We start from the raw sequence: 21,444 nt of genomic DNA, 5'->3' as shown, positions 1-21,444 counted from the left end.
CCTTACTGTGTGCAATGGATGAACCTTAAGGCATGAATGGTGGTCCCTGTATTTGTGTTACCTGTTCCTTGCTATATGTGGTGGATGATCCCTAAGACATGCATGGTCCTGCCCTGATTCGTGTTCCTTTCCACGTTTTTAAGAATGTCTGCAAACATTTTAGTCCTTACTGCCTTTCCTGTCAGATGTTTCTCTCAAATACTAATTGCACTAAATGCATGTTTTTTTTTTTGTTTTGTTTTTTTTTTGGCAGGAGCTGTACAGTCAGTCATATGATGAAATTGGGGTGATGTTTGCTTCCATACCTAACTTCTCAGACTTCTACACAGAAGAAAGCATCAATAATGGTGGTATCGAGTGTCTGCGGTTTCTAAATGAAATAATTTCTGACTTTGATGCGGTAAGTAAGGTGATAGACTATGCTTTACATCTTTCCCTTTTCATAACTGAACAATCTTTGTGACACTTTTTTTGTTTCACTAATAGCCATATTGTCAGACAGTTTACTTTTTTCTGTTAAAGTGTTTAGCCAAGCTGTATGCAGATTTTGAATATCTCTCAAAACCATAATGGCTTAAAGTGCCCAGAAGATGCATGTAAATGTCTAAATAATCTGCACATAGATCTGTGTACATTCTGTTCAGGAATGATCGGGCATCTAAAATAAATGTTTGAGGCTATAATGATCAATAGTTTATCATGGGAGATACATTTCAAAACTGAACAGGAGGAAGTATTTGGAGGGCTGTATTCATTTTTTAAACTTGAGGTTGTACTTTTCTTTCTTGAAATTGATGCATATTGCCTGTAGATTAAAATTGTCTTTTTTTCCTTAAATGAGGATTAGGAAAAATTGTTCATGCTGCCCCCTTTTGACCAACAGTGCTGTCCTTAAATTAATGAGTTACTAGGAATAAACATGTAGTGCAATCTGCGGGTCTATATTATATTGTCGACAGCTGAAAATGTTGGCTCTGAATTGTTCAACACGAAAATGTCGAACTACAAGATTAGCGAACGGCCAAATCACCGATTTCTTAAGAAATTGGTTGGCCGTTCTCTTACACCTGCCCTTTCCGTGACTGTAGTGCAGTCTCAAAGTTAGAATGGGGGGTGTGGGGGCAAAGCACCCCACTTAAATATATTTGTTTTTGTGTGGCGTTGGTGATTGGCCAACCGATTTCTTTCCGTTGGAAAGAAATTGGTGATTTGGCCATTCGCTAATCTTGTAGTTCAACATTTTCGTGTCGAACAATTCAGAGTCAACATTTTCAGCTGTCGACAGTATAATATAGACCTGAATCTGCAATATACCAGTTTTGCCGTTTATTTAATATCAGAGTATTCTAAGACTTACAACATATACATTTTTTTAATATTTGCTGCTCCTTTTGGATTCTGCCTGGAGATGATTACATAATTGATTGCTGGTTTGTGCATCCTTTTCATGTATTTAGTTGTCTTTTTCTCATAGTTACTTCACTGTGATTAGCTAATTGACTAATGCATTTACTGAGGCTATCGCTATTCCACATATGTGTCTGATGATATCTTTCTTCATGGTTGTAGCTTTTGGATGAAGCCCAGTTCCGATGCATTACCAAAATTAAAACTATTGGAAGTACATATATGGCTGCTTCTGGAGTTACACCTGATGCTAATATGAATGGGTACAACATCAAGGTAAAACATAACAGTTATACATTTTGCAATGTTTTGAATATTGTTTATGTTAATGCATATATCTGCATGCAAAAATACAGGATTGCAGTCTTTCCTGCTCAAAAGGGATGGGAGACTGTGAATTAATTTCTGAGAAATAGTACCCTGTACAAAGTGAGCATTGGCATTTACAGACACAGTACATACTGGAATATATTGGAAGTTCTCCTTCCAGGAACATGCCACCAAATGGGTTTCTGTTTAGACAAGCATGACATGAAGTTCACATGTTGCACTGATTTGCAATGCAACCAAGGTCAGAAAAGATGGATTATTTATCGGTTAATGGAGAAGGACTGCTTGAAAATGTACTGACTCCACTCGCAGTCCTGTTAAATTATTTGTTGTACCAAAACTAAGGGAAACGGATACCTGCTAAACTCCCTGCCCAACTCAACCCGCCCCCACTGAAAGACTTGCAATGGAGAGGAACTGCTTGCAAATGTACTGACTCCACTCACAGTCCTGTTAAATTATTTGCTGTACCAAAACACCTAAAACTAAGGGAAAACGATACCTGCTAAACTCCCTGCCCAACTCAACCCGCCCCCACTGAAAGACTTGCAACGGAGAGGGACTACCTGCAAATGTACTTACTCCACTCGCAGTCCTGTTGTTATTTTCTGTACCAAAACACCTAAAACTAAGAGAAAAGGTTAATATTCTTTTGTACTTTAACCTAAGTGTTGTAGTGCACCGCTCGGGAGACCCATAGCACTGGCGAAATATTATTAGACTCCCATAGCCTTACTTGGTGAAATTTAAACTGTATGTTAAAAGACACTCATTTCTGTAAGTGTTTTTGAGTTGTTTGGTGGGCCGGCATAGCCATACTGGTGAAATTGTAACTGTCTGTTAAAAGACAGATGCTTTTTACTAGATTTTTGAGCTGTTGGGTGGGCAACAGAAGCTGTCTGCTTAATCGCAAAGCTTCTGCTAGGACTTGGAACTTTGTGTGGGATAACTCAGGAGCTGCTTAAAACAAAACTCAAAGGTTTCTATTAAACTCTCAGCTTTTTAGGAGGGGAAACTCAAACAAACAGGGCTAATGGTGCCTAACAGTGGGAATAGGGAAGCATGGTCTGGCTGCATCACCAATCCTAACCCACACCAGGAAAACAGACCTAGACAAGCTAGAATCATGTTACAATAAGACTGCAAAATTTGCCAATAACTCTACTTTTAGAAGCCATCACTGCCTTACCCAAAAGGAGTTACAGTGGTTAGAACTCCCTCAGTTAATTAGTTACCACCAACTAGTGCTCACCTTCAACATCCTAAAGAATCCCCACAAGACTCCAGCCCTAAATCAACTAATAAACCAATATTAGCAAATTGTCCTCTACGCTCATCCAGCAAAAAAAACCTTCTCTGTATATCCAAAGCCAACAATACTTTTCTCTCATGCTACAGCTAGAAAGTGGAATAACCTCCCCCAGAATATCTCTCCAACACCATCTATCTGAATGTTCAAAAAGTCACTTAAGTCACACCTCCTGCCTTCCTGGCTCTGTCCTTGCATCAGATAAATGCTTTTCTGCTCTCCTCCAATTCTTCATAATTTCCTCTCTTCTCTGCCTACTGTCTCTATAATACAGTCCTAAAAACTCTACAAATACTGCCATACAGGGCCTACTATGTGTAAATTAAGCTTGCTTGGAACAAACCATCGTAAATTTATTATGTCTTCTGTGATGTCTCTTTTGATTGTATCATTTAATGTGGATTATTTTCTCCCAAATACTGCCATCCAGGGCCTACTATGTGTAAATTAAGCTTGCTTGGAACAAGCCATTGTAAATTTATTACTGCTTGTATGACACATCTTTATTGTATAATTACCACTGCACATAATGTTTGATGTGAACCTCTTTCCAGTCGGACTTTCCCGGTAAACAAATGTAAAATAAAAAATAAATAAAATAAAATAAAAATCAATTCAGATTTTATTGCCCAGAATTTCCATAAGGTCATGTGTTAAGTAGGTGGTTGTCTCTCTCATTTAATCAGAGTTCACTGTCTGCAGATGGCTGCCCTGTGGTGTTGTACAAGACTTGCATGTGGAGTAGCAGCTAGCCATGCAGACCTCCATTTTCCAATATCCCACTTATCCTTTGACAGGGTCACAGGGATACTGGAGCCTAACTCAGCAGCCAGTGGGTGCAAAGCATTGAAACCCATTTTGACAGGGGGCTGGCATATCTCAAAACACACAGTTTGGAGACAGCTAGTTCACCTACTGCATGCGTTTGGGAGTTGAGAAGAAACTGAAGCAGCTGGAGAGAACATATGTGGGCATATAGGCAACATGTAGACTCCACACAGAAGGCACCCCAGTCAAGAATCAAACCGCAGAACCTCTTGCTGTGATGTGGGAGTATTACCTTTCATTCTGCTGCGCCATCTAGTAAACGAAAATGTGAATGTAGTGGTTGAAGTTTGCAACTTTCTTCCTTATAAAGTATCTAAAAACAAGTCATTTAGACTCTTTTTTTTTTTTGCCGTATTCTGTTATGCCTCCAGTTTATAAAATTACAGAACAGACCTGAAGTTTTTGGTAGATCATATTTAGTTGTATTTATCACTTTTGATGTCTTTGCTATATTTGGAGGCAAGTCAGCTGTTTTTAGGACACTAAGTAAGTCTTTGAAGAACCCTATAAGACCCAAAGCAAATTTCTTAATGTTCTTTTCTTTTCTTTCTCAAGTAAGTCACTTTGTCTATCTGTACAAAACTGAGCAAATGGTTTCATGATTGTGACCCACAGAAAGTCACCTGAAACCATTTGTTAATCCACTTGTATACATACATTTTGAATTCTCTGTGTTACTGATGGCAGCCGCAATGTCCCTCTATTCTCAAAGATTGTGAAGACAGAGTTCTGCATGTTTCTTTTTCTTTCTTTCTTTCTCTCTCCCCATCTAACTAATAATTTTGCTAAGATCTAGATCACCATGGTAGTTAATTTTTTACCTTTGTGTCCAGAAAAAAAAAAGGTTCTAGGACAACCACTTCATGGCAAATAAAACTAATAGTCTTATACAATATGGAGATTAGGGCCTTCCTGTGCATTCCTTAAAAATAGCCCACAGGTTCCACATCTTGTAGTGTCAAGACCAAGATGTTGTATTTCTTGAACAAGCTATGAAGTGGGATGAAAAGCTAAGTCCCATTTTAACTAAATTTTTCAGAAGTATTTTTGGAAGTAGTTTGGACTCTATAAGAAGTGTTCTAAGGAAATATCTTACCTTGATATGTTATGGTATGTTGCAGTCTGGTAGTAAGCTATATTTCTCTATGGTGGGGTATCCTTGCTGTATTCCATCTCTATCCATACAAAATACTGTTGGAAAATAAATGTGAATCATTAGAATGTAATAGACTGGACAAGCTTTGCCTTTAACTTTTCTGCTTAGCAAATGAGAAGAGCTGTTGCTTTCTTGCATTGAGCTCCACATTCTCTGCGTATGCTATCTTGCCATCCTGTACCCAACACTATGCCCATTTCTTCATTATTACTGTACTCAAGGAGAGTCAGTATGGCTAGTGGGAAAACCTGCTTCTAATGTTCTTGGTAAACTGGTTCCAACCCTTGTTATTTTTATTGTTATTACTAATACAATTTTTCCCTTGCAGTTATTTTACAGCTTGTTACACATAATTTATTTATTTATTTATTTTATTTTATTTTATTTTACATTTGTTAACCGGGAGAGTCCGACTGGATACATGTCCATTTTCAGCGGAGGCCCGGGGAGAAAAGCTCCAAGTACATAACAGACATATGAACATTGTTAATGCAAAAAAAGGAAGATAGTTGAGTTTTAAATACAATATAAAGATACATCACATCTTGGGAAAAAAAAAAACAGCAGCAGCATATAAAAAAACATAGGTCAGTTACAAAGGCGAGGCGCCTTGTTAAAAAGCGGTTAAGGATAGTGAGGTAAGAGAAGGGTAAATGATAGTGGTTAATCAGGTTTGGAACAGGGACATTGCCAGAGAGTATTGAGATGGGGTTTAAGCTTTTTTTTGAATTGTAGGAGTGAGGGTTCTGAGGTGAGCATGGTCGGTAGGGAGTTCCACATTTTACCTACAAAGTTTGAGAATAGAGAATCCCCAGCAGAATTATTGGCTTTGGTAGTTTGAGCTAAGATCTTATTGGAGGAGCGTAAAGATTGCAGGTTAATATAAGGGTGAATGATGTTTTTCAGAGCTGGTGTTTTCTCTGGGTGATACAGTATCTGGTGAGCCGTTTTGAGTTGGTTGAAATGGAGTTGGCTGGAAAACTCTAACCACCCTAGTTGCTTCAAGTTAGTGCAGTGGTGCGTTCTAAAGGTGGAATTTGTGGCAAATCTAGCTATGTGATTGTAACAAGAAGTAAGTTTGTTAAGGGTTGTCTTGTTTAGGTTTGTAAAGAGGGGGGAGGCATAGAAAAGAGTTGATAGTAGGTGTGTGCTGGGAATTGTAATTTTAGCGTGAGGAGTGAGAAAGTGTTTTACTTTATAGAGAGAGACAAGCTTTTTATTGATGGTTTTGATGGTAAGATTGAAATGGGTGTCAAATTTAAGGGAGTTATCAATGGTAACACCTAATAGCTTAGTGTGAGCTTCTGGTGATATAGTGATTCCATTGGAGGATGTAATAGAGAAGGTGGGGGGAAGAGTCTTGTTAGTGGGTGAGAAAGTAAGTAGTTTTGTTTTGTTGGGGTTGAGAACTAGTTGTCGACTTGAGAACCATTTTTCTATTAGGTTGAAGGTGTCTTGGGTTGAAGCAGTGAGGTCTGTCAGGTTGGAGGCAGTGCTGATGATAGTCGAATCATCTGCATATTGAATGCATGTGGCATGGGGAGTGATTGTGGGCAGGTCATTAACAAAGATGGTGAAAAGAAGAGGGCCAAGAATAGATCCTTGGGGAACTCCAAGTGTAACAGGTAGGCATGTAGATAATTTGTCCTGCCATAGAACAGCCTGTTGCCTATTGGACAGGTAGGATCGGAACCATTTCAGCGTGGAATTGCTGAGTGATAGTTTTTTTAATGTATGGAGGAGTTGAATGTGGTTCACCATATCAAAGGCCTTGGAGAGGTCTAAGAAAAGAGCAGATGATAGTTTATTATTGTTTCTGAAGTTATTGATGGTATTAGAAAAGGATAGTAGGGCTGATGTGGTACTGTGATTTGGCCTGAAGCCATGTTGGGAGTTAGCTAGAATTTTATTTTTGGTGAGGTGTTCCATCAGTTGTTTGTGGACACACTTTTCCATAATTTTGGCCAGGGTGAGAGTATAGCTATAGGTCTGTAGTTGGTTAGCTCTAGTGAGCTACCACCTTTATGGAGAGGAATAATGTGGGACATTTTCCATATGGAGGGATGAAGGCTTCTGACAAGGTACGGTTTATGATTATGGAGACGGATAGGAAATGGCCTCAGCTGCTTTTGCAGAAACTCAGCTGGGAGAAGGTCAGCTGCTAGCTTAGTGGGTTTTAGTTTTTAAGAAGAGATGTTATAAAGAATATGGGTACTGGATCGAAGGTAAATAGATGATCTGATGTAGTTGTAGTATTCTGCTGGCATGGGTAGTGGAGTGGGCTGGTTGTTTGTTTGAATTGTGTGGCCAGGGATTGTATAGTTTCTGTGAAGAAACTATTGAATGTGTTAGCAATGTTTACAGGGCACTGTTGTTTGCAAGTTGTTGGAGTGGGGGTGGTTGCCTGGCCTGGGTGCAGGAGCTTGTTTAAGCCTGCCCAGAATTTTTGTGGATTATTAAGGTGTCTGTGTTGGAGGTGGAGGAAGAAGTTTTTTTTATCATTTAAGATCATTCTTTTAGTTTCATTTCTAAGTTGCCGGAAGGTTTGGTGGGAGTGTGGGTCTTTAGAGGTACGCCATGTGACCCACATCTTGTTTCTAGATAGGATTTTGGATTTTGTTTCCTTAGAGAGCCATGGTGCGGTTTTGGTTTTAGTTCTAATGGACCGTATTGGAGCATGGGAATCTAGAATCTTGAGGAAGGTGGTGTTGAAGTAGATAACTGCCTCTTCAAGAGGAAGAGACTTGAGTATTGTCCAGTTGTGGGCTTTAAGTTCAGTTTGAAAAATGGAGGCGTTGAATTTATTATTGTTCCTGATTTTTTATGGTTGTAAGAAGAGGGGTGATTTTCTTGAATTTGATAACATAGGTGAGTAAGTGATCACTCATGTCCTCTGGGTGAGTACCTGCTGAGTACTGGTCAGGATCTTTATTAGTAAGGATCCAGTCCAGGATGCTGTCTTTGTTTTGGGGTTTACCTAGTCTGGTATGAGTGGATATGAGCTGAGAAAAGCCATGTAGATTTATGCTGCTAGATGGGGAGCTAGATGAGAAGGAATTCCAATCGATGTTGAAGTCACCTAACACTATGGATTCCTGGGGGTGAGTTTGAGTTAACCAGTGGAGAAAGTCCTCTAAGGTTTTGTTATTATTGTTGCCTGGGGGGATGTAAATACATGCTATATTTATGCTTTTATGTTTGTTTGGTTGAAGTTTTACAAGTAGAATTTCGGCATTGTTTGTTAGGAGGGGTTGTGGAGAGGCAAGGGAGATTTGTAATGTATTTTTGTAGAGTATGGCTACACCACCACCTTTACGAGTTATTCAGTCTGCTCTTAGTATATTATACCCTGGTGGGATTATCTGTGTGTCTTTCGTACTTGGTTTAAGCCAGGTTTCTGTGAGACATAGTAGGTCTGGGGAACAAGTAGCTAAAAGGGCATGTAGGTTGTGAATCTTATTGTTTACACTTCTGATGTTTAGATGACAGGTCAGAAGAGAGTTAAAGGGTCTAGAGTTTAGATTGAGAAGTGGAGGGGAGGATAGGGTGGAATTACAATTGAGTGGAGGGAAAGGGCCAGGGTTGGGGTGGATATCACCATCTGTGGCTAGTCTGTGATTCAGAGTGGTAATGAATTTGAGGGCTTTGAGTAGAAGTTTGTAGTAATGTTTATCATTTGGCCTAATATTGGTAGGTTTGATAATTACATAGCGTTCGAAGTTCTAACAAGGTGGGTGAGTAGGGAGTTGAGTCATGGCCTCTGTTGTTAATTATGGGTGAGGGGTTGGTTTGGTAGCCTGGGTGGTGGAAGCCTATGTAAGACCAGGTTTCATATAGGGTAGCTAGGTAAGGGACAAGTAGGAGGGGAAAAAGAGTTAGTATGATAAGCTTCCTGGGTGGTGTCATATTCCGTTTGATCTTAGAGGGCGGTAGTGAGGTACAGGAAGTTAGTGGACAGTAGGGGGAGTGGTTTGAGGTTATAAAAGTACGAGTACTGGGGGCGGGTGGGAATAGGGGGCAGGGCGGGGAGCGGAGCGAACACGAGCGAAGCGAGTGCTCACGGAGCGGGGTTTACACTAAGCCACTAGAGCCCAGGTTTCAAGATGTAACTCCTGAATAATTAACTTGCAGGTGAGTAATCTCATCTAAACAAACACCAGGTTCAATGCCTATGCTTTGGGAGCTTGTTTTTACAATTTTATAGCAGTTTGCCTTAGTTTTAGAGTGTGTTCTGTAGTTTAAGTGGAGTATATGCAAACAAGCTTGGATTTTTTGTTTGGGTAAGCCTAGGGAGATTTGTGCTAGTGCTGAGGACCCTTAAATAATACTTTACTTTAAAGTCTATACTAAAATGACCAGATAATGACCTGTTTTGTTTTTACAGGTTGTGGGCAAAAGTAGAGTAGTCGCTCGAAAAGGGCGAAGTTCTTTTCTGCCTTACGCTGTGCAGGGGAAGACCTGGGAGGGATAGAGAGAGATCTTGATTTCAGAGGCAGTCAGAAGCAGCTGTGTAGCTTAAACAACATTAGACTACCCGAGGAAACCCCTAAACTATGTTAGTAAAATCTTCACATATCTTTACATATAGCATAAATCATTATAACACATTAGCATTTTACTGCAACAGTGCCTTATGACTGATAATTGTATTTTTCTTACCTCTCTGGTCTATCTGTAGTCTGCTGTACATTAGATGCTTTTATGGACAATGTACTGTAATGTGCAACCCTTCAATTTGTATTTGTTTTCCTTCAGCACTACATTATTTATACACCAAAGGTGTTTAAAAGTACTCAAGGGCTCCTGTTTCATTCTCGTATTATGGTGTTGAAAAGTTAATGTTTTGCTTAATTTAGGTGGTGGTGCTGCGGTAGCGTTGTCGCCTCACAGTCAGACGCAGTCCGGTTCGATTCTCAGCTAGAGTGTCTTCTGCGTGGAGACATGCGTGAATGGGCGTACCTTCATTGAAGGTTGTGTGTCAGGGCTGGTAACTCGGCACATAAAAATCAACTACCAATCATTAGCGGACCAGATTTCCGCTGTGGCGACCCCTAACCAGGAAAAGCCGAAAGACACAACAAGTATTTTGTCTGTCTGTGTTGGGATGTACTGCATTATATGTTGCTCTACACACTAAAAATATGTTAGAAAGTCATGTGACTCAGAACTATATGATAGCTTTATGTGTAGACGTCGTACCACTGGGTTAAATACAAATGAACTAGTACACTTACTGTACGGTGTCATATTTGTTATTTATACCTCTGTATTTTGTTTATTCTTCTGTTTGACTGTAATTCTGAATTCTCTTGTAATTTATACCCTTGGAACCAGAAAATTGCTGAAACGGGTATTCAGACCATTTCACTTACCTAGTCAAAAACAGATAAATGAAAAATTGCTCTGTCATGGTTGTCCTAGGAAACAATAGCTAATCATCCCATTGGGCATTTTCCCTCTGCAGAAGTAGGCAGAGACGATTTGTGCCATGCTGCAGTATTGTCTATTGTCTAACTTTAAAAACTGTCGCCCTTAGGCGCTCTGACAACGGGAGGGTATCTGCTGTTTTTCACAACAGCATATTTCAGCTTGCAAATGCATTGAGATATTTTTATGAGAACTTCACAAGGATGAAGACTTGGGAAATTTATTGCCTACAAGAAGGAGAGCTGGGTTAAGGGTCAGAGCTGTGTACTGAGTATCCTTGCTGCCTTCTTTTGGACAAGTCCATGAGGAAGATTGCTACCCCTGCCACTACTTTGTCAGAACATGATCAGGCCTGGTGAGGCCACCTTGTCAGCTTTATCTCAGGGACTTAAAGAAGCTACATTCTTACCAGTGTGCTTTGGTGTTAAATGGCTAATACTTAACAATGAGCATTTCAAGTAAAATGAGAGCAAAAAAAAAAATAGTAGTACAAGTCCATCGTCTTAATGGTTCATATAGTGATGTTATAAATTCCTGAATAATACCAAACCTGCACAACTTCTTTAAGATGAATGTTTTGTTAATTTCACTTCACACCAAATAAGAATTTCTAATGCTCCTTCTCTTAGCATGATTTGTTGAATCCTTCTTCTCAAATTATCTGGTCACCTAAAGCACCCTTCACATAACTATAACCTGTCCTAAAGTACTACAGACTCAGAGTTGGTTATAAGTTGAAAGGTTGAGGGTTCACCCCTGAATGGGTTGAGGTTCCACCCAGTTCTGCTTTCACTGAACAAGGAATTCTTAGGTTAATGGGTATGTACTAAACTAATGACCACTGGGGCCTTATTTAGACTAGCCATGCATCCGAAATATGTGACAGGTTCTGGTTCCCTTGGTAGTGTGAGTAGAGGCTTAGAAGTTGAAACATTTACAAGCAGGGTCCTGGGAGATGAATCATTCACAGGCTTCCTGTGTCCATTAGAGACACAGGTGCCAAACCAGGTGTGAATTTACAGGTCCCCATCCAGTTGTTCAAGTTACTATTGAATTGGGTTAGGGAGGAATTCTATAGATGTCCACAATAAATTGCTTATTTTGTACTTTTCCTTTATATTTATCAGCATATCTTCTAAGTTTTTCTGCCAGTGCTATTTTTAGTTTATTATTTGTGATAGTACATGATATAACCTGATCTGTTCTGATACTGTGCATTGCTTTTATCATGTCTATTTTTCTGAATATTTTTGTTGATCTGATCCTTCTTCTATACTGTTCTAACAGTGACACCTCTTGTCTTAATTGCTTTATAATTTTCTCTATTTGATACTTCCATTATGGCATTTGATTTCTCCCCTTCCTTTCCCTTATACTCCATGTTTTTGTGGTAAGACTTTATCTGTTATTAATTTAGCTACACAGTAATATATCAGATTTACTTCTGATATATCACATGAATCTCTTTGGACAGTCCTAATTACTGTGTTCATTTGTTTTGTTAAACTTCTGACTTTCTGCAGTCTGTTTTTTTTCATTGATCTTAATATGTCTATCTGTATTAAATCAAGCAACTCTTCTCTTAGCTCATTTTCTTCTAAGCTGAAAGCACATGCTTTGTTCTCCTTTACCTTTGAGCATTGTATAGAAAGTTCCAGAGCATCTTCCTGTGCCACATTCTCATCAGTTTCATCCAGTATCGTCCATTGCCCTTTCATATAGGAGCTTATTGGGCTATAACTCCACAACACTGACTGCGTCAGAGTTGCCACAGTCCCTTCTCTTGCTGTGCAACTTCAACTGAACATTTGTACTGGTTTCCTGTGAAAGGTTCCAAAGTATCTTCATATGGCAACTGATCAGATGTTTCCCACTCCGCTGGTTCCTCCTTAATTATTTAGGGATCCGTTGATCTATCCTGCTCTGATGTTATCTAAGATAGATTTTCTACACTAAATCCTTCACTTCACAGGTAATCCACAACCTCAATTTCTTTTTCTTTAGCTTCTCCATTACTAATACTCTTTTCTGCTTTTCTTCTTTGCTGTCTTATTTTTTGTATTGTAAAAGTTTTCCATGTCCAGATGCCTTTGCCTGTATTTCTTTTCAAATAACTTTGGTGCTGTTCTTTTTGTATTGATTAGTTTTGCTTTCTCCTTTGCATAAATATTGCACCATATTAAATCTCTTTTGCTTTTCCCATGTCCATATTTCTTCTTCAGATGTATTCTGGTCCTCCTATTTCTCCTTAGTTTATGGCTCAGTGTAGGTGGCTTCATTAACTATGAGCTCTACACACAATTTTGTATTGCTTTTAACATTCTGGACATAGCTAAATAATGCTTTGTGGTGGTTGTTGGCCTGGAAAGCCAGATTTACCTCAAATTTTGACTTGGTACACTATTTGTCCTCTGCATTGTTTGTTTAGTTTGATGACAGCGCTTTTATCCTGTTGGGTGCCACGCCTCTTTGCCATGATTTGCTTCCTTCTGTTATTACAGCCTATTGATGCTGTGATTCCACCACCATCTTTACTTATTCTTGGTGGGTACACCTGCCTGTATGCAACTAATAACATGCTTATATAGGGCTACTCTCTAGACACCAGTGTTCTCAGGTTTTGCGGGGGGGGGGGTCTTGAAATTTTGCCAAGTTATCACTTAATAGTAAGACGTTAGCCTTAGAATAGCTCCTAAACTTTCCAGCTGTGGTTCCAGATTTTACTTTTTACTTCAAAATGGTCTGACATTACCAGAGAGGACATTACACTAGGGGCTGTGCAGTGCTTCCCTTATTAGTGAGGACCAGATCCACTGTGTTTATGCCCCTGGTCAGCGTGTTGGCAGTCTGGTTCAGGGACTTTGTGTTTACAAAATCCAGGAATCTTTGTACCTGCATGTTTGGTGTCATTTATGATTCCCAGTTAATAGTGGTGTAATTAAAGTTGCCAATGAATATGGTTTTGGGTTGGATAGTGAGTGTCTCCATTAAACTTAAATATGTTATCGGTTTCCTGGGTCATAGAGGGGGCTCTGTATCTTGCAGAGAAGTAATACGGTATTTCGCCTATGGTGATTTGAACTTGGAGAAGCTAAAGTGTATTTTCCTATTTGACCAGCCTTGAGGTGTAGTTATCTTTGATGTAAATTGAAACACCTCCACCTTTAGTCCCTGCCTGTGTAGTAGCTGGTTTAAATGTGTGGAAGGTATTATAGCCATGTACTACCAGGGTGCTCACCACAGCTTTAAACCATATCTCAGTGACTGCACATGTTTCAACATTCTCTAGGATGAGACTTTGTAGGGTGTAGAGTTTCTTATTTAAACTTGTACCATTCAGATTTTCTTGGTTACGATTTGCTATGTTGTAAGGATTGTCTGGTTGGCATTGCCTAAAAAGGGCTTTATAGAAGAGGACAGTGTTTTAGCTAGCATTAGAAAGCCTAGAGGAGAGAGATGCAGAGTATCCCTGGCAAAGCAGCATGGTCTGTTAACCATCTCCTTCCAGGCTGACAAATATTGCACCCCCTTAGAATGACATCTGAAAGCCAGTTATTAAAATCAGACATCTTCTGTTCATATTTGTGATCATCCTTGGCAAAGGTAGAATGCTGCATAGTGCTAAGTTCATACCGGCCTGGAACACGCATTTTGGGAGCTTTGTATCTCTCTTCATAAAGTCTAGGGAGGTTCATCTAAGGTCATTTACACCCATATGGATTATGACTGAGTCGTACTAGTTCTTGTGATCCAATGACCTGAGTGTGTGCATAGTATGGTGAATTATGGCCCCGATAGGCGACTGACCATGACCTTTCTCCTTACTTAGCCTAGTGAGAGGGACATCACTGTGCCTCACAATGAAGTCTCCAATGAGCAGAATGTTGGTTCATGTGGTGACTTGCTTATGGGCTTAGAAGTAAAGATTCCGTGATATATGGCTATTTGTATTGATGGGGGTGTTGTCTTGAAAGAGTGCATTTGGGGATGCTGAGGGCATTTGTTATGTTTGCCTTGTTTAGGAGGTCTGGGGATGTGTCTGATTTGTCTTTGTATGATAGGTGCAGTATGTGTACTACTGACAACCTCACTGGCATTAGCATTGCTTTTATGAGAACTTTGCCTCCAGTAACATTGTGAAACTACATCTCTCACATACCTTATCAGTTTGTTTGAGAATTGGCTGGTTGTTGGTGAGCATAAGGCAATTTCTACATTGCCTCTGAATGCCTGTATCCATCAGCTGGTAATGGTGATAGTGGACATGTTCATATCCATGGCAACAGGTCTTTCTTATTGATTAGATGGTTGCTGTGAGAATATAGCATAAAGACAGGAACATCTGGTTTGCAACTCTGGCTGCAGTGCTTTGTTACTGTGCAGACTAGTTGCCCTGTGCTCAACTAGGAGCTGTTGAAATTTCAAGGGTGTTTTTACAGGAGAAATGACAACTCAGGGTGCCTGCATCTGTACAAGGCACTGGCAAGCACTTGAGGGAAACTGCTATAATAGATCCTGACAATATATGGATAAAGTATTTATGGAGGTACTCTGAAGTTAGGTTAAACAGTAACTAATCAAGCAATACTTACTGAAAAGAAAGAACTAGCTTTGTCAAGATTGATGAATAGTGGGGATTCACCTAACTGGCTACTAGTAGTGCTGGTCTCACCATAGCTTCCCAGTGATGAGATACAGTGTCCCTTTGCTTCTTTTCTTACCAGAAGAAAAACAGTGGCAATAATCCTATGATGGCAAGAAGGCCAAAAACTCTTTGGAGCTCAGCAGTTTTCACCAGATGATGCCGGGGTCTGTAGGGCTTGTTGTAACCTTTTCCTGTTACATGCCTTGAACAGCAACCAGACCAGTCAGAAGGGTCCCACACAGTCACTTATTGCCATACCTCTCATCTGTCCAGATTTTCGCAAAATGTCCAGAATTTTGATTCATTTTTGGCCTGTTCTTCATAAAAGTTGTATTTTTTATGCAAATCCTTGAGGATTGAATTCACTATATAATGACAGGCATTTGAGTTTCTGACTTCATATCCTTCAGAAGATGCATAGTAACACAAGACCTTTTATTCTAGCAACTTTCTAATTTTATAAGAGCAGTATTTCAGATTTGGTCCTATTTTGGCGGCTTTGTACCCCCCATTATTTTTGGCTTTGTCTCGATTTTTTGTGCTAAGAGGTTGGAAGCAATGCTTATTGCCCAGTCAGAAACAGTCAGGAATGAATGACCCTCTGCTCTTTCCCTCGCCAAGAGCAAAACAGTAGCATATATTCCACACTGGTTGCTGTGAAACAGTTATCATGCCTTCTAGTGATCATCAGTCTCCAGGGAATAATGTCCCTATGCTGCTTCTCTCACCAGGAGCAAAACAGAAGCACTTATTCCAAGATGACTACTGAGACGCGGAATGGGGGCTTCCCAATGATTGATAGTCTTGAATCAGATGTTGCAGATATGAAAGGTAAGATGGGAAGAAGTGGGTTAATATCCTAAGAGTTGTAGTGTGTGCTAAGCAGTTAGATATGAAAGAGCAATTAACTTGAGCTTTAGCAGCATAAAAGAGCAAGATAGATTTTGTAGGGGTGGGCACCCAGTATTCAGGCTCTATGGAATACATTGGGAAGGCAAATAAATATAAATAGTTTAAGGGAGCTTCATAAAATGATAATTTTATTCTTACTAATAATAGCTAATGAAAGAGGAGTGGGAAGGAATTATTTGGTCAAATTAACACAAGGAAGCAACTAGAGAGAGAGTCTAAGAAAACAACACAAGGATTGGGAAAATCTAATTTCTGTGTGGCTCACAGGAGAGACGACTTTGGTTTTTTTCCCAGTTTAAATATGCAATAGAAAGCAGAATGCAATTTCAACATGCTGTAGTGAAAATACACCACGGTATGCAAAATAGAAGAAAGCGGTAACGTAATATAACATGCAAGAAATCAGTATAAGGAACCAAAATAACCTTTCCCCTCACAGCAGCCTGTGGCAGTGTCTGAGTGAGCTTTTCTTTGATTATTTATAGTTACACCTCATCAGTACTGAGACTACCAGTCCATCCCACCTGATGATGTTTCCCCAATTTATTTTTAAAGAAGGGTAGCTTATACAGAAGATCAGCAGAAATACTACAGCATTCCATTTATATTGTAAATTAATGTCAACTTCACAAATTGTGCATGTTCTGAGAAGTTATTTTTTTTTGTATAAGCAGTCTGGGGAAAGTAAACATTGTTAATAAATATTGCCACTGATAGCTGTATTAGTCTTTACTTTTCTGTTATATAATATGATAAACCTGAGCCTTTCACTGTGTCAGCTTTTGAATGGTCACATCCAAGATGATTTCAGAAGCAACCAGATACAGAGTCCACTGTTTCACTAGACACAAATTAAGTAATACTGTAGAGAGTCGATTATCCGCACTAATTGGGTAGTTCGGATAATCAAATATATAATTGAACTGGATAAAACGCTTCTAAAATCTTTTTTTCTGCACACAGGAATACACGTTTCAACCATTCAACAATTCCAGTGGGTAATAAAGAATATTTTTCACACATGAGCTGGCTACAAGCTCAAAAACATGCTCAAATGAATACGTATAATGTTTACATATTCAGACTTTATAATTTTTCTTACCTGAAAACTTTAGAAGGCTGGTTCTGATAATTGACGTTTCAGATAATCGACTTTCTACTGTATATAATTAATTTCTGAATCACAGTGGTTTTTACGTGATGGGTATAGTAAAGTAGTTTTTCTGTCTCTGTCCTGAAGGCTAGCAGACCTGTCCCAGGCACATGTGGATTAAATAGCATAAGCCCCAGAAAAATTACTGTGGTCAGCCAGAGTTAAACAGCTGCCAGGTAAATTCTAAAAACAGCCAGGGTGGCCTAATGGTTAAGGTGTTTACCTTGTAGACACAAGGTGCAGGGTTTGATTCTCACATGGGGTAACTGGCTAGGCTTAAAATGTCTGACAAAGGCAGTTAGCCTAGCAGTAACCTATGAACTATGAACCTATGTAGAGTAGGAGGTTTCTTCTTTTCTTCTTGTGCACTGTTGTCCTGTTTTTTGAGTGCAATAGCTGCAAACCACAAGCAATAAGCTCAGGGACAGCAAGTAATGCTATGTGTTTTTTTTGTTTTGTTTTGTTTTTTGTGGTGCATCTTGAATGTGTATGCTTAGGTTGTTATGGCAGAGAAGGGACTGGGGTGTGACAGAAATGTTCATCTGACATTTAGTTTTTGAATTGCTGATCCACTTTGAATGTTAGGGTTTTAGTAGCAGAATGGTACAGATGGGGAGCAGGAACACTTTTTCATTCCTGTGATGGTGTCTCTTTCTGGATGAGTGAAGCTCCTCCTGATTAGAATTGCGGGGACTTGCCCAGCTGCAAAAACATGTTTTTGATAATTTTCTGCATTTCATGTTACTAGTTAGGTGCATTTATTTGACTACTTTTGATATTTTTGTTTTGTTACTTCGGGATCCATTGTTGTTTTTTTTTTGGTGTATAACCAAATTAGTGAATTGTGATTGTGTTAACAGCTGACTGAATCAGCTTGTTCAGGTTGTTAGTTAAGTATCATTTAAATGTACAGAAGTACAGTATTCTCTCTGCATAAGTCTAGAAATACAGCCATATTAAAGCAGGCTTCACAGTTTGCATACCGTTTCAGTAAATGCACTTTCAGTCAGAGAAAATAACCTTCAGTCAAGAATACTGCTAAAAATAGAATGTGCTGTACATTTCATTACAAACACATTTTATTTGTATGCTACAATGATTGGGAACCAAGGCTAATGGGACTTGTAGAACTTTACAGGGTTTTGGTATTATTAGGAAGTACTTCAGCAACAGTTAAGTTAGTTTGTTTGGACTGATATGCTGAAAGTCATGGCAGTGCACTCCTGAGAAGGCAGTACAGACACTCTGTTATGAATGCGGAAGTCAGGTGAAATATCCAGCATTTCAGAATATTAATTATACAAGAAGACTATGAATGCAGAGAACTATTTCAGTTTATCAGCACTGTTATTGGAAACAGTATTCAGATGTTGACATCTATACATAATAAAGCATTTTTAACTGAACTACAGTTTTTGCAGAATTTATTCTGATAAGTACAAGAAGACTTGGTCCATAAAGGAGTGATTGTCACCTGTTCAGCACAGTTCTGAGTAATTAACAGGTAGACATTCATTACAGCCTCATTCCAATCACTTACAGTCATTTCAGCATTCTACAGATATATCAATTTTTACGGAGGTGAAGTGGAACAGATATGCTGGTTATTTTTATAATGTTTTTATGAAAGTATTTTACTTATGTTTGCTTAGTGGGGAAATAATTATTGCATTCTGAGAATACCTGAGAAGAAATATTTATTTTCCATTATTTTGTTTAGGATATCCAGACTGGGAGATTTTTTTATTTTTTGTTTAAGGTGAGCAGTCCAGACCAAGAAGCCAAAACTCCTGATACCTCTGCATATTCAGGGAGCCACACCCCTACTGCCGTATAAAATAATGTTTCTTCACAATGTCACTTTGTAGAAATCCCAGGTGGAATTATACTTGTAACACCACCCAAGTGCTTTACTAAGGTGAATGGTACCACCTTTGCCTCTTGCTATTTTGATTATACTGTGCATAGACTAAGGAATAGAATATAATGAGCCAGTGAAAGTGTTGTATGAACAATATGTTAGCTGGCTAGATGTGCTTTTTGTAAAAAGTAAATATATTTTGCCTTTCAAAAATTAAAAAATTAAATAGCCATACAGGAGAAAATGTTGGTAATGCTGACCAACTGAAAAGCTTAAATATGTTTCTGGACTTCACAAAAACTCAAAAATATTTTTTTTGTATTTTATTACTCCACTTAAAGTAACTTTACTGCTCTTCTGATTTTGATTTGCTTATTTATCTGATTTTAACTTATTTTCTCTGTAAATAATGTGCTCGCCATCTTGTAGGATCCACTAGTTGGTCTGGTAAGAGTAGATTAATTGCTGCTGTATCTAAGAAGCTCTGCACTATTTGCTTGAATTTATAACTATTTTTCATAATTTTTATTTGTGTTTGTTTATTACATAGTACACTCATCTGAGTGTCCTTGCTGTCTTTAGAGCAAGACTTCAGAGAGCTGAGCCTGCTTGCGGTGACTGAAAAGCTTACCTGTTGAGTGTGCTGCTGTAGTATGTATAGCTGATCAGTGGGCAGCTCACATAACTCCATTTTTCCTTGTTTTCAGTACTATTTTTACAGTTGTCTTCATTCAGCAGGAGTGTGCTGTGGGCCAAAAGAGACAAACTGTGCTGAAGCTGTGCATAGCCACTACTGGCTGTGGAAAAATGCAAAGTTGTGTGGTTATCAGCTTTTAAACATTACTATGCAGGTACCTCCATCACTACCTACTACCTCTAAACAGTCTCATTGCCAAAATACCTTGGTATTTCCTTCTAATAATCCCCCCACACACTTCAATTAATAGCCTTCTTGTACTTGGTATCCTAAGGCAATGTAAAAACTGTCTCATGCTCACTGACGATGAACTGTTACTTAAGACTGTAGATGCCGTCTGTGAGAGGTGCAATCCTTATCGAAGCTGGGGGCATTGCTCTCACAGTTCACTGAGTCTATATAATCACATTCATAGTTCCTTTTACTACCAACAGGGTCGTTTTCACACACACATCAGTGCTGGACATCATGGAGTGCCAGCAAACTCACATCCTTCCATTGCCAGCATTCTAGTACTTGATATCCTAAGGCAACATGAACACTGTCTCGTGCTCACCGATGATGGACTGTTACTTAACCCTGTAGATGCCGTCTATTAGAGGTGTAAGTACTTAACCAAGTTGGAGGCAGTCAACTGTCACGCCCCATCCTATGCAAAGTATGTAAATACATCATCATAGTAACAATAGAAAACTGTCATATTTTGATGTTGTTAAAAAAATTGTACCCAAGTCATCTATAACTCTTAAAGTAAGGCATCAATATAAACCCCTTATTACACCTACTGTACATACCTTCACATCAACACTGACATCAGCATGTCAACAACAGTAACCCACTCCCAAGTCTGGCACATATAATTCAGCTACTGGAAACATCCTCATTATTGGTGACTCAGTTTTAGGCAAACAGATTCCACATTCATCATGCTGGGCAAGGGCAGGGTAACAAGCAGCTGTCTGCCAGGATCCAAGATATTGGACATAACTAGAGTACTCTGTGCCATCTCCTCCAGCAAGTATGAGTACTACATGATTTGTAGTCCATGTGTGGTAAGTAAACTGTCACAAAAAAAACTCAAGATCATGCAGAAGTTGGAAAACTTCCAAGGTAGCTACACACTGATCAACACCTTAACTTCATCTCTTGCAGTGCAAAAACCCATACTGAGAAATGGCAGCCAGAGATATTGTCAGCTTGAGTAAAATTCAGTTACTGGCTAGTAAGTTACTGTCTGGATGTCTGCAAAGAAGAAACTAAGAGAACCTGAAAGAAAATCAACTGGAAAATGTGAAGAGAAAACACTGACTGGAAAGAATCCTGCAGCTGTTCAGCAAAAAGCACTTCAACCTCCAGCTTTAGCACAAGGCAGGAGTATAGCCAGACATACTCTTTGTACTCTACTGAATACATTTTTTTCTGAGCACTACAGCAGTATGGCTTTTTTCAGGTCATATTATGTCTACAGCTTTCTAAATGAATGTGTCCAACAACAGATGCAGTATTGCTAATCAAAAAGACTGTATTTTTAATAGTTTTAGGGGAGCAGCTGAAAATGTTATCTACATTTATTAGGTGCTTTGGGGTAGCATTTTGGGAGCTGTGTCCATTTTTTAAGTGATAGGTGTCCAAGGGGGTGGGGGTGGGGGTGGGGGGGTAGCACTAAGAGCGTGTGAGTATAAAGTGGAATGTGCTTGCTACACCCCTGGTGTAAGGCAT

The 21,444-nt window shown here is 39.1% G+C and overlaps 1 protein-coding gene across 1 annotated transcript in view; it reads left to right on the top strand.

The window, feature by feature from the left end:
• ADCY3 (adenylate cyclase 3) overlaps positions 1-21,444 on the top strand; it is a 2,166,879-nt gene that overhangs the window by 1,932,469 nt on the left and 212,966 nt on the right. Inside the window, exons 16-17 of the mRNA XM_044062394.1 lie at positions 254-400; positions 1,570-1,683. Of these exons, the coding sequence (XP_043918329.1) occupies positions 254-400; positions 1,570-1,683 (261 nt within the window). The remainder of the gene's footprint in view (positions 1-253; positions 401-1,569; positions 1,684-21,444) is intronic.

Source organism: Protopterus annectens, chromosome 2.part1 (genome assembly GCF_019279795.1).
Source record: "Protopterus annectens isolate FY-2018-M chromosome 2.part1, PAN1.0, whole genome shotgun sequence".
NCBI lineage: Eukaryota > Metazoa > Chordata > Ceratodontiformes > Protopteridae > Protopterus > Protopterus annectens.
Note: the sequence above shows the minus strand (reverse complement) of the source record. Positions and strands in the feature narration are given on the sequence as shown.